The following is an 18369-nucleotide window of genomic DNA, read 5'->3' as shown; positions in this document are numbered from 1 at the left end:
TGGCTCATATTAGATATACCGTTAATGATAATTATTTTTTGAGAGTTTGTTGAAATTATCAAAGAATAGAAAGCATACCAGACAGCCAATACCTGACTGACTTTGGAGTATAGAGAAGTATCAATCCTGCAATATCAATAAGCCGATAGTCTTTTAAGCCCCCTTCTCTCCTTCTCTTCCTTTTCAAAAGGGGAGAGTGCACCGAAACCTTACGGAATCGGATCAGAGAATTGGAGGCAGAGGGTAAGAAGCTCACAATGGACATGAAGGTGAAAGAAGACCAGCTCAGAGAACTAGAACTGAAAGTCCAGGTAATGGGAGGACCAAAGGCTTTCTTGTACTGGAATTCCTCTTCTGCGTTGATTGGTGGCCTGTGATACAATGTGGAGATGGTGCTTTTTGATACAGGCAAATCCCATTGCATCTGAAAAGCTCTATGACCAGAGGAAGCGCTAATCTTGTCCAGCTCATTGATGTCATATTTAACTTAGTGAGATTCTAATACAAGCCAGAAATGTTGATGGTCCTTTGACATGTTTTATACCAGAATTTGAATTACTGTAGAGTCATTTTATTTTTCTAGGTTATAGGCCAGATTAGTGTCCTTTGGGGTTTATACATCTCTTATCAGCCCCCACCATCTCTCCATCCCTAGGGAATTGACCATTCTGGTTGCTCTGAGCTTTTCCAGATTGCAGTTCTGAGCAGTACATTGGGAGGAAAGCTGCCAGTGCTGTGAACGTAGCCAGTTTTGGGAGCCATGTGTACTGTGGCAAAGTATTTGGCATTGGCACTTCAAGGGAACATTTAAAATGAATGTCATATAAAGTTACAGTAATTTTTATAAAGTTACAGTAATTTGACTCGTGTTTGGTAAAGGTAGCATCAGAAATGGATGGCAATGGTGAGGAAAACAATAAAATTAGAAGGTCATCTCCGTCCTATACAAAAAGAAATTTCAGATGAAGAGTTGAATGCAGAAATAAAAAGACATTTTATTTTAAACTAGGTGAAAATATAGTAGAATTTCTTTACTCTTGAAACAGGGGAAGACTTTCTAAACAAAAATAATGGAAGAGGTAATGGAAGGAGACTAAACTTTGGGTGATGAGCATGCAATATATGGATGATGTGTTATAATACTGAAACTTATATAATCTTATTAACCAATGTCAGTCACCCCAAAATTAAATAAGTTAAAAATTACATTGCAGTCAAAAATATAATGGGAGAAATCACAAAGCAGAAAATATAAACTAGAATAATCAACTGGGGGAGTATAGATATTGCATCAAATATAAATAAGGAATTAATACTCTCGATATAGAAATAATTCATAAAAATTGCTAAGCTCAAATATACAGAAAAATAGGCAAAGGATAACAACAGTTAATTCACAGCAGAACTAGAAATGGCTGATAACATATTATTATATCTTTATTAATCATAAGACATAGATTAAAATTGAGTATCATTTATCTCCTGTGAAATTAGCAAAGAATTTTAAGTGATAATATCAATCTGAGTGAGCCTGCAATGAAATAGGCCTCATACATTGCTGGGGAAGTGTAACTTTCTGGAAAGGGTCATACACTTTTTAAGTATTTTCCTTGTTAGGACTTCAACCTAAGGTAAATATTTTTTAAAGTCTTATTAATGATATATATATGCAGAGATGTTCATCATGGTGGTAATATAAATGCAAAAAAAAGGAAACTATCTTAACAATAGGTGATTCATTTAATAAATTATAATACATATATATGTGGGAGTATTATGCAGCCATTAAGAATTACATTTTCAAAGAACATTTGCGATTATATAAGTTTTTTTTAATTATACAAAACTGAACACATACTGTTACCTCATTTATGTTAAAAGATACACATGTGCTTAAAAGACTTAAAATAATATGTATCAAATTTTCACAGTGTTGGGATTTTGGGTGATTTTCATTTTCCTCTTTGAACTTTAATATATTTTAAAATTCTCTATAATACATGTGGATATCTTTTTTAAAATGAAGAAATTAAAATATCTCTATACATATATTTATTGGTTACATTACCAGATGTTTTAAGTGGACTTATTCTGCAGTGTGCCCTATTAAAATAATTAACATTTTTACAATTGTTAGTGCAAATTGAGAGTAGAATTTTGGCAAATTTGATTACAGTATTACAGCAACATTTGCAACTGGCAGCAAGGAAAACGTTCTTTTTGGTTCTGAATTAAGCTTGTAAGAAAGTGTCTTGTTTGGAGACAGAAAAACCCAACATAGTCAGATTTATCTAAAATGTTTTTGTATGTGCACATCACCATACAAATACATTTTGCCCTCTAAGTGGTGGGTCTAACTAAACCCATAGAATACCAGCATTCTGTGTTCTAGGGGCCAGGTCAATAATAGCGGGATTTTATTTGTGATTTCAGGCTAATTTGTAGACCGATGCCAAAACTATCTTGTAACATTGCTGCTTTGATGATATTGATAGGAGCTTCGGAAGTATAAGGAAAATGAGAAGGACACTGAGGTGTTAATGTCAGCTCTCTCAGCCATGCAAGATAAAACACAGCACCTGGAGAACAGCCTGAGCGCAGAAACGAGGATCAAGCTCGACCTGTTCTCCGCACTGGGGGACGCAAAGCGGCAGCTCGAGATTGCCCAAGGTAGGAGGACAGCGGGCCCCGGGGGAGGTGGTGTGGCTGAGAATGCACATCCGTTTTCTCCTTAATGGTTTAAGCGCCCAGCATGCAGTTTTGCTGAATTGGAGAACTGCAGAGTCACTCAGGTGCTGGTGCAGCAGTACTTACAGGGTCTGTGGGAACATGGAGAGAGGCGGGGACGAAGCCAGTCTGGGGAGGCAGGGGGCTCAGGGAAGCTGATGTCTGAGCTGGGTCTTGAGTGATGAGGAAGGGTTAGCCCAGTGAAGGAGCAGTAGAGCGGAGTGAGGACTAGAGAGGCATATAACAGGAGCAGCAGCTTGGGCGAGGCCAGGGAAGCTAGGAGGCCTGATGTGTTCAGAGTGCAGCTGGCTGTGTTGGCTGGAGGTTACAGTCCAAGTGGTGAGAGGAGAGTCTGGAGAACTGGCCGTTCACTCAGCAGGTATTTATTAGGACCTACTGTGTGCCAGGCATTGTGAGAATCCCTGAGGGACCAGACAGTAACAAACATTTTGGTCTTAGGGACCCCTTTACACTCTTAAAATCATTGAGTACCCCAAAGATGTTTTTATAAAAACTGGGTTATATCTGTCAACATTTATCTATTAGAAATGAAAAGTTCAAGCATGTATTTCTTCATTTATTTTAAAATAACATAAACATATTACTTGTTAACATAAATAACATTTTTATGAAAAATAACTATTTTCAAAAAATTGTAATGAGAAAAGTGACATTGTTTTACATTTAGCAAATCTCTCGTTTCTGGCTTAATGAAAGATAGTTCCATTCCCATCTCTTTCTACATTCAGTCTGTTGTGATTTCACTTGCCATGTTGTTTCTGGAAGACTTTTCTATGTCCATGAGGGAATGAGTGTGAAGAAGGCCAATCATGCCTTAGTGCGATGGACCCTGTGGATCCTGTGAGAGGGCAAGCCACGCAGCAAGGCAAGGCCTACTGCCCTCAGATAGAGGAGAGGACGTGAAAGGCAAGGGGGGATACTGGGTGGCTTCATGAGGGAGGGGACTCAGCTTTGAAGGGTGAATTCTGAGAGCAGAGAATGGCAGGGAAGAACATGGCTACCTGAGGGAATAGTGTAAGCGAAGAAAAGAACGTGTTGGGAATGTCCAGGTGAGCAGACCAGTGACCTCAAGGTGGGGGCCTGGCAGAAGAGAGGGGGCAATCAGGAGGACCATGAGTGAAGCCTCCTAGAGAACATATTTCCCTGGTTTTCAGGAGGGCGGGTGAAAGGTTCTGGCGTTGTTTTGGAAGTCTCTTTCCAGTAGCTGTGTGAAAGATGGATTGGAAAGACAGTGGAGGCAGGGAGGTCATTTAGGAGGCTACCACTGTCCTAGCTAAGAGTGATGATGAGTGGGGGAGCAGGATGTCCAGACAGGAGGGAAGGATAAAGGTGCCAGAACCAAGAAGGAAGAGCAGGAAGGTGTGAGGAGTGAAAAGAGAGCGTGAGTTTGGTTTGGGATGTTTCCATGTGGAGTTGCTTCCTGGACACCCAGGTGAAAATAGTTCATCAGTTATTGGAAGTTTGGGGCCTAAACTCCAGAGAAAGGACCAAAACCCCCGTGGGTGGGGGGTGGGATATAGAAGTTACGAGAAGTTAGCGAAGCCATAAGAGTGGCTTGGAATGGCCCAGCTGGTAGAGCAAAAAGAGAAGGGAGTTGAGAATCGGGCTTATTAATCTGTGGACTCAGGGAAAGCATTTAAAAAGAAGGTTCCAGGGATCCTGCTTTAAGGCTGAACTTCTGAGCATACACTGGCTTTTTGCCTGCTTGGCCCAGCTCCCTGGGAAGTGGCCACTTCTCTCTGCAGCATCCCGTTTACTCCGATTTGCCAACGTGGAAGAGATTTCCCCCTGCAGTGAAGCAGCACCTGGTCTCCAAGTAGCTGAGGGGAGCTGGCCTGTCAGCCCAGGAATTCTTGTAAAGCAACAGAGAAGCAGAGAGAAATGTCTTTTTCAAAAGCTCTGGGAATGTTTGCATATTACTGATTAAAGACATCAAATTTAAATCTGTGTAGAGAAAAAGATCCAGTGGCTCATATATCAGATGCCGTAGGAATTTTATTCATCGGAGGCTAATTGTGTTAAAAGGGAAGGAGGGTTTTGTGCTTACTTAAAGCTGAGGAGACATGAAGGAAGTCCCAGGGAGCAGGTTCTTCCCATGGCTCTTTGCTGCTGCCTTTCCCACTACTTCCCTTCACTGTCATGCTCAGAATGTTCTAATAAGAACCCAACTTTGTAACTCAAATCAAACCCCTGTGTTGCTTTTCTCCTTCCTACTATCTATATAATTTGATTCATCCTGGTTTCAAAACGACTTTCATCTCTGCTACGTCCTTTTAAAAACTGTGCCACCAAGGGCAGCTACATTTTAAATATGTTACCATCTTCCGCAGGACTCATGAGTGCAACTCAAATGCAACCTCCTTCTTTTCTGAGCATTTAAATTTCTGAAGTGCTATTCCTAAGTGTTCTTCCTCTAGTGGACCAGGGAGCTTCAAAGAATGATGGAAATTGCATGGGCTTTGGAACGGAGGGTCCTGGGTTGACATCCTGCTCTACCTCTTAATAACTGGGCAAGATGCATAACTTGCAGCGCCTCAGCTTTGTCCTGGGCTGGGCACTAGGGATACTGTAATGAGAGAAAAAAAAGTAGATAGTCCCTGCCCTCGTGGAGCTCATGGCCCAGTGGAGAGATGACGAACACAAGTCATCACCTAAGTGAATAGTTGCAAGAGAGATGGAAGAATGTGTAGGCAGGAGTGCAGACTCAAGCCAGACTGCATAGATTTGTATGCCTGTATGCCTGTTTCGTCATCTATAAAATGGATGATGCTGTTAATAATTTCTTCCTGGTAGGGTTGTTGTGATAAATAAATGAGTTTGTATGTGGAAGTACTTAGAACAGTGTCTGGCACATACGTGTTCGCTAATATAATATTACTAGAGGCCCAATGCAGGAATTCATGCACCAGCGGTGTCCCTTGGCCTGGCCTGTGGGATCCGCCGAAACCGGCTCTCCAACATCCCCTGAGGGCTCCTAAATTGTAAGAGAGGGCGCAGGCCAGGCCGAGGAACCCCATCAGTGCACAGGGCTTGGGAGGGACACGGGCTGTTGGCCAGCTGGGAAGGGACCGCAGGAGGGCTCCAGGGCATGTCTGGCCTATCTTGCTCTGTCCTGATCAACTGGACCCCAGCAGCAAGCTAAACTACCACTCAGAGTGTCTGCCCCCTGGTGGTCAGTGCACGTCATAGCAAGTGGTTGAGCAGCCTTAGCATATCATTAGCATATTATGCTTTGATTGGTTGAACAGATGATCAGAGACTTAGCATATTAGGTTTTTATTATATAGGGTCATTATTACAAAAAGTTAAGTGACAGAAAGAAAGTTTAGAGTGTGTTGAGAATCTATGAGTTGAGGAGATAGGGTCTGATTTAAATGGGAAAATTTGGGAAAGCTTTGTAAGGAAGTAGAAATAGAAATCCCAGGAGTTAACACAAAGAGAGCAAGGGAAATAGCCCTGAGGCAGGCATCGCTGCTTGGATGAGAAACTGAGTGTAGTGAGGGAGGGTGTCAAAGGCTCAGCCCACGGCACACTGGGCAGTCGGTTTGAGTCACTTGAGAGCCCTCGTGCAGCAGCCAGAGCCAGAGCTCCGTTTATTTTCTACATGAGGACCTGGGGCAGTTCTGAGGCCTTAGTTGTTCTGTGTTTCTTGGTCTGACACCCAGAGATAGTCCACCCTCCCAGAACAATATTGCAGCTCAAGAGGGAGAGCCATAGTTTAAATCATTCCTCTTAGGCTGCCATTGGTGACCGCCATGCTCAAAACATGGCTCCTGGAAATGAACCTCTTTGCTTAGTCGCACCTACGTAGAGGGAATCCCTTTTTACTGTGAAACATGGCCCTCAGGCCAGTCTGGCTGCTGCCTGCTCTTGTACCATCCACTGGCTAAGAATGGTTTTTATATTCTTCCATGGTTTAAAAAAACACACACAAACATGACAAAGACAGTATGTGGCTCACACACCTGAAATATGTACTGTTTGGCCCTTTACAGGAAAGTTTGCCTACCCTTGCAAACCCTTACATCAGAGTGGAGTCACACCCACTTGGGGCTGGCCTAGGAGGGCATCGTGTTGGGTTAGCCCTGCCTTCCCACTAATGGTGGGTCTTTGATCTTCCAGGACAAATTCTTCAGAAAGACCAGGAAATCAAGGACCTGAAACAGAAGATAGCCGAAGTCATGGCCGTCATGCCCAGCATAACGTACAGTGCCGCCACCAGCCCCCTGAGCCCGGTTTCCCCCCACTACTCTTCCAAATTTGTGGAGACCAGCCCCTCTGGACTCGACCCCAACGCCTCTGTTTACCAGCCCATGAAGAAGTGAAGACCAGCTGCGTTTCACCCAACAATGTGGTTACCAGAAGGCATTGCGAAGAAGCATCTCTGGCAGTCAAGATAACAAAAAGTTTATATTGTATTTTGTGGGACTGTATATGTTGTCATTTTTAAAAAGGGGGGAAGATAACTCCACATCTGATTAGAACTGCCCATCAGTTTTTCTTGTAAATTTTTAGAAGACCTCACAGAACTTTGCAGTTTATTTTTCTCGGCCAATGCATTAAAACCATTCTTGGATTTCAAGTAGCCAGTTTTGCCTTTTATGTAATCTTACAGTTTCCTCTTGAAGAAAGAAAAAAAAAGGGGGTTTTGCTTCTCAATCCTCTATTTTTGTTTTGTTTCATTCTAAAATAAGCAAAACCTGCACATTGGGTCCATGTGGGGTGATAATGAAAACTTTGTTTTTAAGAGTGAAAGAGTTAAATAACCTAACACAGTTTTGATTGTATAGTTGAATTCAAGAAGGTGATTCTTGATATTACAGAAAACAACATTTGATTACCCCTCTAAGGACCAAACAAATTGAAAGAGTGTCATTTAAGCTGAGGGGAGAGACTCAGGCAATGAGACTAGATGTGTTTGAAATGTTTCTATTCCCATCAGTGTGTTTAGACCTAGAAAATTGCCAGCGGCTGTCTTGTTCACAGTGCCTTGGGAAAAGACATTTCAAGAGGAAACTTGATGATTTTAGACTATTTTCCCCCTTTGTCATCATCTATCTTCTATCTGTATCGAGCTCACTGCGGATCCTGCTGTAAAACTGGTGGGTAGCTGGGCTGTTCGTTACCACCACGACCAGCACTTTCTTTCCCGTCATAGAAAGCACCACCGTGTTCTGGGCTTGTCTAAAATCCAGCACCTTGGGAAGGTGAGCTGGCTGGTGTTGTGTACGTGAGGCTGCGATGACAGCTAATAAAAGCTGCAGTTCTAGGTTCTTTTGTTTTTCTTTTGTTTTCATTTCATTTCACTTAACTGTGCTTTTCACTCTTCATTATCTTACGTTTGATGATTTAAAACAAACTTGACTATTCCTCAGCTCTTGTGCCAAGGAGGGTTTTTTTTTGTTTTGTTTTGTTTTGTTTAAAAAATTCTAAACTCAAAACTCTGCACAAAGATTTCAGTTTCAAGTGTATATTATACATTGATAGAAAAGTGTTTGCACTGGCAACTTTTGGAAGTGTTTAAGAATCAGGGTGGGGGTGGGGGGAGGGACTGGGAGAGGGAGGGGCAAAGCAAAATTGTATTTGGAAACTAGGAAAATTAAGAAACCAAATAGATTGGTTTTGCTTCCTTGCCATGGATTCTGGAAGGACATAGTTCTTCTAAAATTTCCTGTTAATTGGCATGTACGTCTCATTTAAAGAAAATTAAGTAGGACAAGCAAGTCAGCAAAATAGAAGTATTAAAAAGAATCATCCTTTTAAACACAGATCTTATTTTGGGATTTAAAAAAAACTTCTAGCTTTAGCCAGGTGTGCATGTTGCTGCCATTTTGCATTTTTGAATCATCTTGTGTAATTGTCACCATGAAAGTGTTACTCAGAATTGTCATGGATTTTTTTCATCTTTGTGCAAAAACATGGAAAATTGTCACTGACTTTGTGTTCAGGTTTCCCCCATTTTGCTGCCTTTTGGGACACTATTTTCGTTAAATACTTGGTCTTGGCTGCATTTTTTTTTTCCTGTGGGGTTCAAAAGAATAAACATTTTCTTACAGATAAACTAGTTTTCTGCCTTTTTAACTTTTTACGAGGGCATGACAGGTTTGATTGTTCTGAATGAACCTTAGATTCTTGCTCTTGTTCTCTCCTCATCTCAGCTTCCTGTCAGGTGGCCGTGTCCAGCAGACACAAGATTTGGGGTGAATCCATTTAGTTGGCTTCACCTCACGTCTCACTTAAGACATCTCCATTCTCATTCTCTTTCCCTCCCTCTTGCTCCCCCATCCTTCCTCCCTCCCTCCCTGCTACTCTTCCTCATCCCTCTTTCTTTTTTCTTTTTAAACTAGAGGCCTGGTGCACGAATTCATGCACCAGTGGGGTCCCTCGGCCTGGCCTGCGGGATCGGGCTGAAACCGGCTCTCCAACATCCCCCTAGGGGTCGTGGGTTGCAAGAGGGTGCAGGCCAGGCTGAGGGACCCCACTGGAGCACGATTGGGGCCGGGGAGGGGCCGCGGGAGGGCTCCAGGGCGTGTCCAGCCTGTCTCACTCAGTCCTGATCAGCCGGACACCAGCAGCAAGCTAACCTACTGGCCGGACACCAGCAGCAAGCTAACCGACTGCCCCCTGGTGGTCAGTGCATGTCATAGTGAGCATTTGAGCAGCCTTAGCATATCATTAGCATATTACACTTTGGTTGAACGAACAACCGGACACTTAGCATATTAGGCCTTTATTATATAGGATCTTTGTTCAAAATATTACATATGTCCTCCTTTTACCCCCATTGATCCCCTACAGCCCCCTCCGCCCCCCACCCCAGGCCTTCAGTATCCTCTTGTCTGTGTCCATGGGTTATGCATATATGCATACAAGGTCTTTGGATGATTACTTCCCACTCACCCACCCTCCGCTTTCCCTCCGAGATTCCACACTCTGTTCCCTGCTTCCATGACTCTGGATCCACTCCGTTCATCGGTTTATTTTGTTAAATGGATTCCACATATGAGTGAGATCATGTGATACTTGTCTTTCTCCGACTGACTTATTTCACTTAGCATGATACTTTCCAGGTCCCTCCAGGCTGTCTCAAAGGATTAGAGATCCTTCTATTTTACTGCTGCATAGTATTCCACGGTATAAATGTACCACGGCTTTTCTATCCACTTGTCTACTGATGGGCACTTGGGCTGTTTCCAGATCTTAGCTGGTGTAAATTGCTCCCTCCCTCTTTCTCTCTGGTGACTGATTAGAACCAAGGCTGACTTGTCTTCCTGTCCTAAAAATAACCAAGTTAGCGGGGCTGGAAGGTAGTCAGTGAGACAATCTTGAGAGCAAATCTCCTTCCCATTTTCCAGAACCTTGTAGGCCCACGTTGTGACCAGGACCCTGTGGGGTTTGCTCCTGCTGTGACCCACACTGACTGCCAAAGGAACCTCTCCCAAGCCTCCCGTTCCTGGAGGCCTTGCTTTCGTCTTCCGAGAAGCCAGCGCCTCTCTCAGCCCTGTTTTCCTCCCTTGGCCATTGTTACCATTGGTCTTGGCTCCAGTTTTGGAAAATTCTGTCTTGGCATCTCACCTATGTCCCTGTTGCTGGGTAGCCTCCCTAAGTCTCCGCCATTTAGGGTCTCGCAGACACACCACACAGTACCGCGAGCAGAGTTCCCAGGGGAAGCACTTCAGTTTGGCTTTATTACCTGTGCCGACCCTGCAGAAATGTCTGCCTATAGCAGGGGTCCTCAAACTACGGCCCGCGGGCCACATGCAAATACAAATATTGTATTTGTTCCCGTTTTGTTTTTTTACTTCAAAATAAGATATGTGCAGTGTGCATAGGAATTTGTTCATAGTTTTTTTTTAAACTATAGTCCGGCCCTCCAACGGTCTGAGGGACAGTGAACTGGCCCCCTGTTTAAAAAGTTTGAGGACCCCTGGCCTATAGCATTCTCGACAGCATGCCTTTTCCACCAGGGAAATCTCCAGTTGTCGTCTTTGTTTCTTTTTTTTTTTTTTAATCCTCACCCAAGGATATTTTTCCATTTATTTTAGAGAGAGTGGAAGAGAGAGGGAGAGACAGAGAGAAACATTGATGTGAGAGAAACACATCGAATGGTTGCCTCCTGCATGAGCCCCGACCAGGGCCCAGCCTGGAGAGGAACCTGCAACCAAGGTACATGCCCTTGACCGGACTCAAACCTGGGGCACTTTGGTCCGCAGGCCGATGCTCTATCCACTGAGCCAAACCCGCCAGGGCCGTCTTTGTTTCTCTCTCTTTTTTCTTTCAAATATATTTCTTTATTGATTTCAGAGAGGAAGGGAGAAGGAGAGAGAGAGAGAGAAACATTAATGATGAGAGAATCATTGATCGGCTGCCTCCTGCACGCCCCCCACTGGGAATCAAGCCCACAACCCAGGCATGTGCCCTTGGCTGGCATCGAACCTGGGACCCTTCAATCTGCAGGCTGACGCTCTATCCACTGAGCCAAACCAGCCAGGGCCGTCTTTGTTTTTTTAGGCACATTATAAAATAGTCCCATGTCTTAGTACTTTAGAATTTATTACATGCCATAAAGCAGTGTTTGCCATTCTGGATGGTTAGGTATTTACCTAAAGAGCAGGCGGAGTGTGTGTTGACCGGCCAGACAACCTCTTACTGACGTCTGCCAACTTGATATAAGGAAGAAGCGATCATGAGTGTCCATTCTTGCGGTGACCATCTTTCCAAGAGGCCCTGTAAGAGGAGAATGAACAGCTCCTCTTGGCCCCTGGTCGGGGGGAAAGGAATGGTCCTTTCTCTGACCACCCGTTTCCCACGCCCATCCACCTATATGAATTGGGCTATGGCAGTGATGGCGAACCTTTTGAGCTCGGCGTGTCAGCATTTTGGAAAACCCTAACTTAACTCTGGTGCCCTGTGACATATAGAAATTTTTTGATCTTTGCAACCATAGTAAAACAAAGACTTACATTTTTGATATTTATTTTATATATTTAAATGCCATTTAACAAAGAAAAATCAACCAAAAAAATGAGTTCGCGTGTCACCTCTGCCACGCGTGTCATAGGTTTGCCATCACTGGGTTATGGCAAGGTGCCTGGGAGGGCTGAGCCTTTCTAAGAGCTGGTCTTAGATCGCTTCTTACAGAACCCACACAATACCAGAGGGAGTGGAAATGATGAACTGGAAACCTGCCCCAAAGTCCGTTAAGTGAAGTTCAAGTAGTAAACTGTTTTCACTTGGGCCACAGTCGCTCAACCGCTGAGGTTAAAGGGCCTCTGAGACCCATAAATGTCTGGTTTCCTGTGACTCTCTGTGACGTTTCTTGCTAAGCTGGCCTCTTCACCGGCCAGCAGCACTTGCCCAAGGGCAGCCCCCACTTTAAAGGTCTAGTCTGTTGCAGCCAGCAAGCCCTCTAGACCAGTGGTTCTCAACCTTCCTAATGCCGCGACCCTTTCATACAGTTCCTCATGCTGTGGTGACCCCCAATTTCATTGTTACAAATTGAACATATTTAAAAATAGTGATTAATCACGAAAACAATATGTAACTCTATATGTGTTTTCCGATGGTCTTAGGCGACCCCTGTGAAAGGGTCGTTCGAACCCTAAAGGGGTCGCGACCCACAGGCTGAGAACCGCTGCTCTAGACAGAGATGAGCGTCTGCGCCCAGCTCTGCTGCCCCCCTGCTCTGTGACCTCTCGTAACCTCCCTAGGCAGGTGCTGTTTCCTTACCTTCCACAAGTAGTATTCCTGCCGGAAGGAGTTACTGTGGGAACAGGGTGACCTGCACAAGTGCTCTGCAAATGATCCAGCGCCTCCCCGGTGGAAGTCCAAACGGGAGCCTCAGAGTGAAGGTGAGGCGGGGACCTGGTGAATTCCTGTTCCTGGGCAGCCCCCCCCCCCCCCACACACACACAGCCTGACTCCTAAGTGGAGCTCCTCAAACGTGTGCGATCTGCAGCTTCACTTGGACATCAGCATCTCTGGGACCCCTTTCCCAGACACCCACCCCCAATCTGAGTCTGTATTTCAACAAGAGCTCCGGTGACTCCGTGGCCTATTGAATGTTTGGAAGCCCTTGTGCGAGCGGCTTTCCTAACTGTAGGAAACAGGCCCCTGTGATCCACCCCCAGCATAGTCAACTTTTACTGGCAACGGCTACCGCATTCCCCCGGGCAAACGGAATGTAGGGAGGAGGGAAGAGGATATGAGAACAAAGAACTGGATGGGAGCCAGCATCCTGGTGGAAACCCCCGAGATGCCTGCCTCAACTAGGCGGGGAGGTGGAGGCAACTAGAAAAGGCCTCAGTCCAGTTTTTTTTTTTAAATGGCCCAATGGGCCGAAACCGGTTTGGCTCAGTTGATAGAGCGTCGGCCTGCGGACTGAAGGGTCCCGGGTTCAATTCCGGTCAGGGGCATGTACCTGGGCTGCGGGCACATCCCCGTGGGAGATGTGCAGGGGACAGCTGATCGATGTTTCTCTCTCATTGATGTTTCTGACTCTCTGTCTCTCTCCCTTCCTCTCTGTAAAAAATCAATAAAAATATATTTAAAAAATAAATGGCCCAATGGGAGACGTATGAGGAAACAGATGACCCCGTAGCACTCAGCCAATGAGAAAGGGGAGGAGGGGCTGAATAAATAGGCTGTGTTCGCTACCCCAGGCGTGCCTGTGCCACCGGATGGACACGCGCTCTCGAGACCTTACTAAAAGTCTCGTTTTCGCCATACTTCTGCCTCAGACAGGTGAGCATTTCTCACACTAACCTGACGGCTCCACGCTGTCACTCTCTTCCAGTTCAGAGAAAGCCAAGCTCAGGCTCTGGAAATTCGGAATTCAGAGCTTCATTGAGGGGGGGCCCCCGGAGAGGACGAAGTCCTTAGGGTTTATACATGTTGCTCATTGTGTTGCTCTCTCCTCCCCATTAGAATGCAGGCTCCGGGAGGGCAGAGACCTTCTGCTTTTTTACTGCTGTAACCACACCCCCCCCCCACCCCCTGCAATGACTGCCACACAGGAGGGATTCAGTAAATACTATTGAACGAGTAAGGTTAATTACTAGGCTAAACATGTGCTCTAAAATAATGTATCTTTTTTAAAAATATTTTTTGTTGATTTTTAGAGAAGGGGGAGGGAGAGAGAGAGAAACATCAATAATGAGAGAGAATCATCTATCGGCTGCCTCCTGCACATCCACTACTGGGGATCGAGCCTGCAACCCAGGCATGTGCCCTTGACTGGAACCGAACCTGGGACCCTTCTATCCACAGGCCAGTGCTCTATCCATTGAGCCAAACCAGCTAGGGCTGAACTAATGTACCTTAACTGAATCAGAGCATCTCTGTGATTTTTCTAGTGAAAAATAGAACTGTTTCTGGAAGGAGAGGGACATACTTACGTGGCGTCTGGCATCTGCCTATCTCTGGTTTCTGCTGAAACCTTGTTTTCCTTATTAAATTTTCTCTACCAACTCCTGCTCGACGTAGCCAGGTGCAAAGATTCCCCAACAGCTGGATTTACTGAGAATAATTACTTCTCTGTCAGGCAGCCTGCCGGGGGCCTATCCATGCTTCACCGAGTTGGAGCCTGAGACCAGATTTGCCCACGTGCTGGCCCCGCTGCATCCCGAGTCAATGTGGGGCGTTTTCATTCGATAGCAATTGAATTAGAAAGCGTTTCCTCCAGGAGGGTGTCTGGTTAAGTGAATGTCTCAAGGATCTCCTTCCATCTGCCCAGGGGCCACACTTTTTTCTGGCCTCCCTCATTCTTTGGGCTTGCTTTGTTCCTGCTGTATTCTAATTATCTCAATGGTTGTTTTTCATTCCTTTGCCTTTGCCTGAGGTCCAAGTCTTACATCCCCTCTGGATGGGCTTGCTAGGGTTCTGGAATCGCCCTGTTATTACACCTCTGATCTCTCTCCATTCTGCCCCTATTCCCTAGCTCTGCGGCCTCCAGACATCTTAGGGTTGAGAAGGAGATGAGACTGAGTGTGGACCAGGGACCTCTAGGAGGCCTGGCCCCAGTGCCTTCAGCATCGCCAGTTTTCACCATTCCCTTCTCTTACAGCCTCAGACCTGTGCTGACACATGATCAGGTACCAGGTCCATACTCATCTAGAAAAATCGTTCCCAAACTTCAGGGAATGATTCAGAACTGCCCGAATGGGCTCCACCTGCAGTTTCTGACTTAGGAGGTCTGGGTGAAGCCTGAAAAGTTGTGTCTCCAACAAGTTCCCAAGTGAAGCTTAGATCCTGGGACCCCACTTTGAGAACCACTGACTTCAAGAGGAAGGGCTGCCCTGGGGCCCAGCCCCACCTGAAGCCATCCCCGGCAGCTGCCACCAGAGGGCACATGCAACCTTAGGGAAGGTCTTTTCACCCCCAACAGCAGCCAGCTGGGGTTCTTCCTTAAGATTTCTTTCTCTTCAACTGTAATTTTTGTTGCTATGTATTAGGAAGAAGAAATATGGATCTAAAAAATACCGTGGATTCCCCTAGTCTGTCTCTGGTAAGTATCACAGGCCTGCTGGACCAGTCGTTCGAAGGTACTGACTATCTCCTTCATTTCTTGAAGCTTCCGAGAAACGGAGCTCTGTTCCCGAGGGAGACTCCCGGGCCCCCTCCCTCAGCCACCGAGGAGGCACTTCCCTCCAGAGGTCCTGGAGTCACTCCGTATTCAGGACCCAAGGGGCGGTTAAGGTTATGTTTTCATATTCTTTATACTTTACCATTTGTTCCATGTTTTCTACAATAAATTTAGTATTACTTTTATAGCAGAAAACAATAATGATTTTAAAACACATTTTAAATGTAATTAAAAGCCAAACCAAATAACAATAAAAAAAAAAAAAGCCAGCAATAACCCAAGGGGGGACTTGGGGTGAGCAGCTGTAGGTAAAGTTCCCCAGCTGGAACTTGCCCCCACTCCCCTGCTTGGTGGTTCTACCCAGTGTCTACTGGGGGTGGGGTGGTGGGATCAGAGTAGGTTCCGTGCTCAGGATGACCTGGCTGGAACCAGGCAACAGACAGTTACCTGTGAGGGCTCTGTCCCCGCTACATTTCACCTGTTGAAGCGTGAGGCCTGATGCCCCCCTGAGCACAGCACCAAGCCACATCCACACCAGGGCTCCGGGGCCAAGCGGGTGGAAGCAGGCCTAAGATATTCAAACTCAGAGCCTTTGCAGCCCAGAGGTTCCTCCTTAGTGGTCTGTAGGCATATTTTATTTGACCTGCATAGAATTGAATAAGTTTGAGCTAACATTGAAAAATTGGGAGATTTCACATTATCCAGATTTTTGTTTTCTGCCAAAAAATCTGCAGATCTGGCGTCCTGGGGCTGGCATCTCTCTCAATGCTCTGCAGAGCTGGGAGCAGTGGGCCTCAGGTCTCCACCGTGGTTGCTCACTAGTTCCATGAGGGGAGTTTTTAGAAGTGCCATCCCCAGGGCCTGCCCCCAGGGAGTCTGGCTTAACTGGGCTGGGGGAACTCTGGGCTTTTTTATTTTTCTTTTTTTAACTCCCTAGGAGTGTGTAATGAACAGCCAGGATTGAAACACTGGGAACTAAGAGGAATAAGAGAAATCTTCAGTCCTGGCCGGGGCCTGGGGCCTCAGAGGATGTGCCATGGTGTCTGGGCTGGGGGTGGCGGCCTGGACTTAGGTGCTCTTCGCTGGCCAAATTGAGATGTGAGGGTGGCTGGCCTGTCTGCCCGCCTTCTCCTTGGAGACCCTCGCTGGCTCGCTTCTTGCTTTCTCTTCTCTCCGCTGGGCTTCCCTCCAGGTCCTTATCCTGGATTTTCCTTGCCAACCACATTTCTCACACTGACCAGTTTAAATTATTAGCCCTCCAATTTCCAAAAAGAGAATCTGTTAGCATCACCTCAAATGTGTTGTCATCGTGTGTTCTTTTTGTCTGAAGTTTTTTATATTGTAAGCCATAGAAACAGCCTATGGCCGGTATAAACCCAAAAGGGAACGGAGTGGAAAGGGAGGGGGTGGGCGCATATAGGGTGGTCTAGGAGCTGAGAAGCCCACTGGGGAAGACAGGAGTTAGTACTTGAGCTCTGGCAGAGGCCTGGGCCCACTCCTGGGGTGAATGGATCCATGACCCAGTCTCTCTCAAGCAAGAGTTTTGGGAGCCTGTAATAGACCTGAATTATTGTTCCCAATTATTCTCTCCCTCCCCAGTGAGAGGATTAACCATCCGCCCGCCTGGGTGTGGGGATTGACTCAGGGAATGTGAGTGGACATCCCCTTCGCCAGATCTGAGCAGAAGCTTTACCTGCACCTGGGGGACTCGGGTTAGCCTCTGCTCTCTCTGCCAGGGGAACAGAGTTCCCTTGGTCGGGGCCACGCTGGCTGAGAGCTGAGCAGAGCCAAAGCCAACCCTCAGACCTGTGAGCAAAAAAATGTATGTTACTGGTATAAGCCAGTGAGATTTGGGGGCTATTTGTTAACGCAGCAAAAGCTGACCAATGTAAAGAGAGGCTAAGCTGGAGTCCTACTCCCTCCCATTGGCCGAACTCTGGGGTGGAGAGCCGGAGCCTCAGGAAGGAGATGCAGGGCCCCTCGGCTTCACGGTGGCAGACTCCGCTTGCGGGCACCCCGCCCACCTCCGGCTGCATGCATAAACAGAGGCTGTTACGGAAACGGGACCCAGGCCCCACAGGCTGGGAGCCAGGAAGCCACACCAGTAGTTCCAGTGGCCAAAGCCCGAAGCAGTGAGTCCTACCCCTCCTGCCCCCAAGGCCCCTGTCATTATCTTCCTCTCCCATGAGCTCCGTTTTAAGAATTTTACCAACAAACAAAAGTAACTACATGTATAATTGGTGACTATTAATATTAGTCCAGGGCGTACCTTCTGATGGATGGCCGTGGCCCGTGGAGGTGAAAAGCGAGAGAATTCCGCCTTTCAAGTCACCTGTGAAGCCTCTTTGAAATGTCAAAATAGCTTTGGGAGTGCGTGTTACACCTTCCTGGCCTTTACTAGTATATATCTGCCCCCGCGCCCACCGGTGGGAACTGACAGCTCCTGAGAGTACATCCTTCCAGCAGCCACGGCTGGAGCCCAGCGTGTCCTCAAGACTCAAAGGAGCGGCCTCGTGGCAGGCCTCGTGGCAGGCGTCTGGGGCCTTCTGTGGGGGGGAGGCCCAGGGGGGAGGCTGCTCTGGAGACCCAGGCGCCCCGACTTGGGATAAGCTGAATTCCTGGTGAGAGCAGAGGGGGTTGATGTGACACTCCCCCGCCCCAGGATGCTCTCTGTTGTACAGCAGTTGAGCCAAGTCACCTAAGCTCTGTGCCTCGCTTTCTTCATCTGTCAAATGGGAAGGACGCACATGGTCCCCAGCACACAGTGTTGCTGTGAGAATCAGCGAATCTGCACCTGCCAGGCACTGTGGCTAAGATCTGGGGCAGTTGGCAGAGAGGAATGGGCCATGGGCTCTGCCTAGAAGAACGAACCTTCTGGTGTGGCAGGTGGTCAAGGGTTAAAACCCAGTGGAGGAGAACCATGTATATGGAAAGTCTACTGTACAGATGTGGGGTGACAGGGGGTGGCGAGCAGCTGCTTCCAGAGCTGGGCTGATGGAGGCAGGGAGCAGGAGCTGACACTATGTCCCCGGCTGTTT

At 46.5% G+C, this 18369-nt stretch overlaps 1 protein-coding gene across 1 annotated transcript in view; it reads left to right on the top strand.

The window, feature by feature from the left end:
• The window catches only part of MACO1 (macoilin 1), a 59515-nt gene extending 50706 nt beyond the window's left edge, over positions 1–8809 (top strand). Inside the window, exons 9-11 of the mRNA XM_081085940.1 lie at positions 191–311; positions 2496–2670; positions 6871–8809. Coding sequence (XP_080942066.1) covers positions 191–311; positions 2496–2670; positions 6871–7073 — 499 coding nt within the window. The 3' untranslated portion in view covers positions 7074–8809. The remainder of the gene's footprint in view (positions 1–190; positions 312–2495; positions 2671–6870) is intronic.
• The last annotated feature ends 9560 nt before the right edge of the window (positions 8810–18369 follow it).

Source organism: Myotis nattereri, assembly GCF_964212035.1.
Source record: "Myotis nattereri genome assembly, chromosome: 3".
NCBI lineage: Eukaryota > Metazoa > Chordata > Mammalia > Chiroptera > Vespertilionidae > Myotis > Myotis nattereri.
This window is presented reverse-complemented; position numbering and strand designations above follow the sequence as displayed.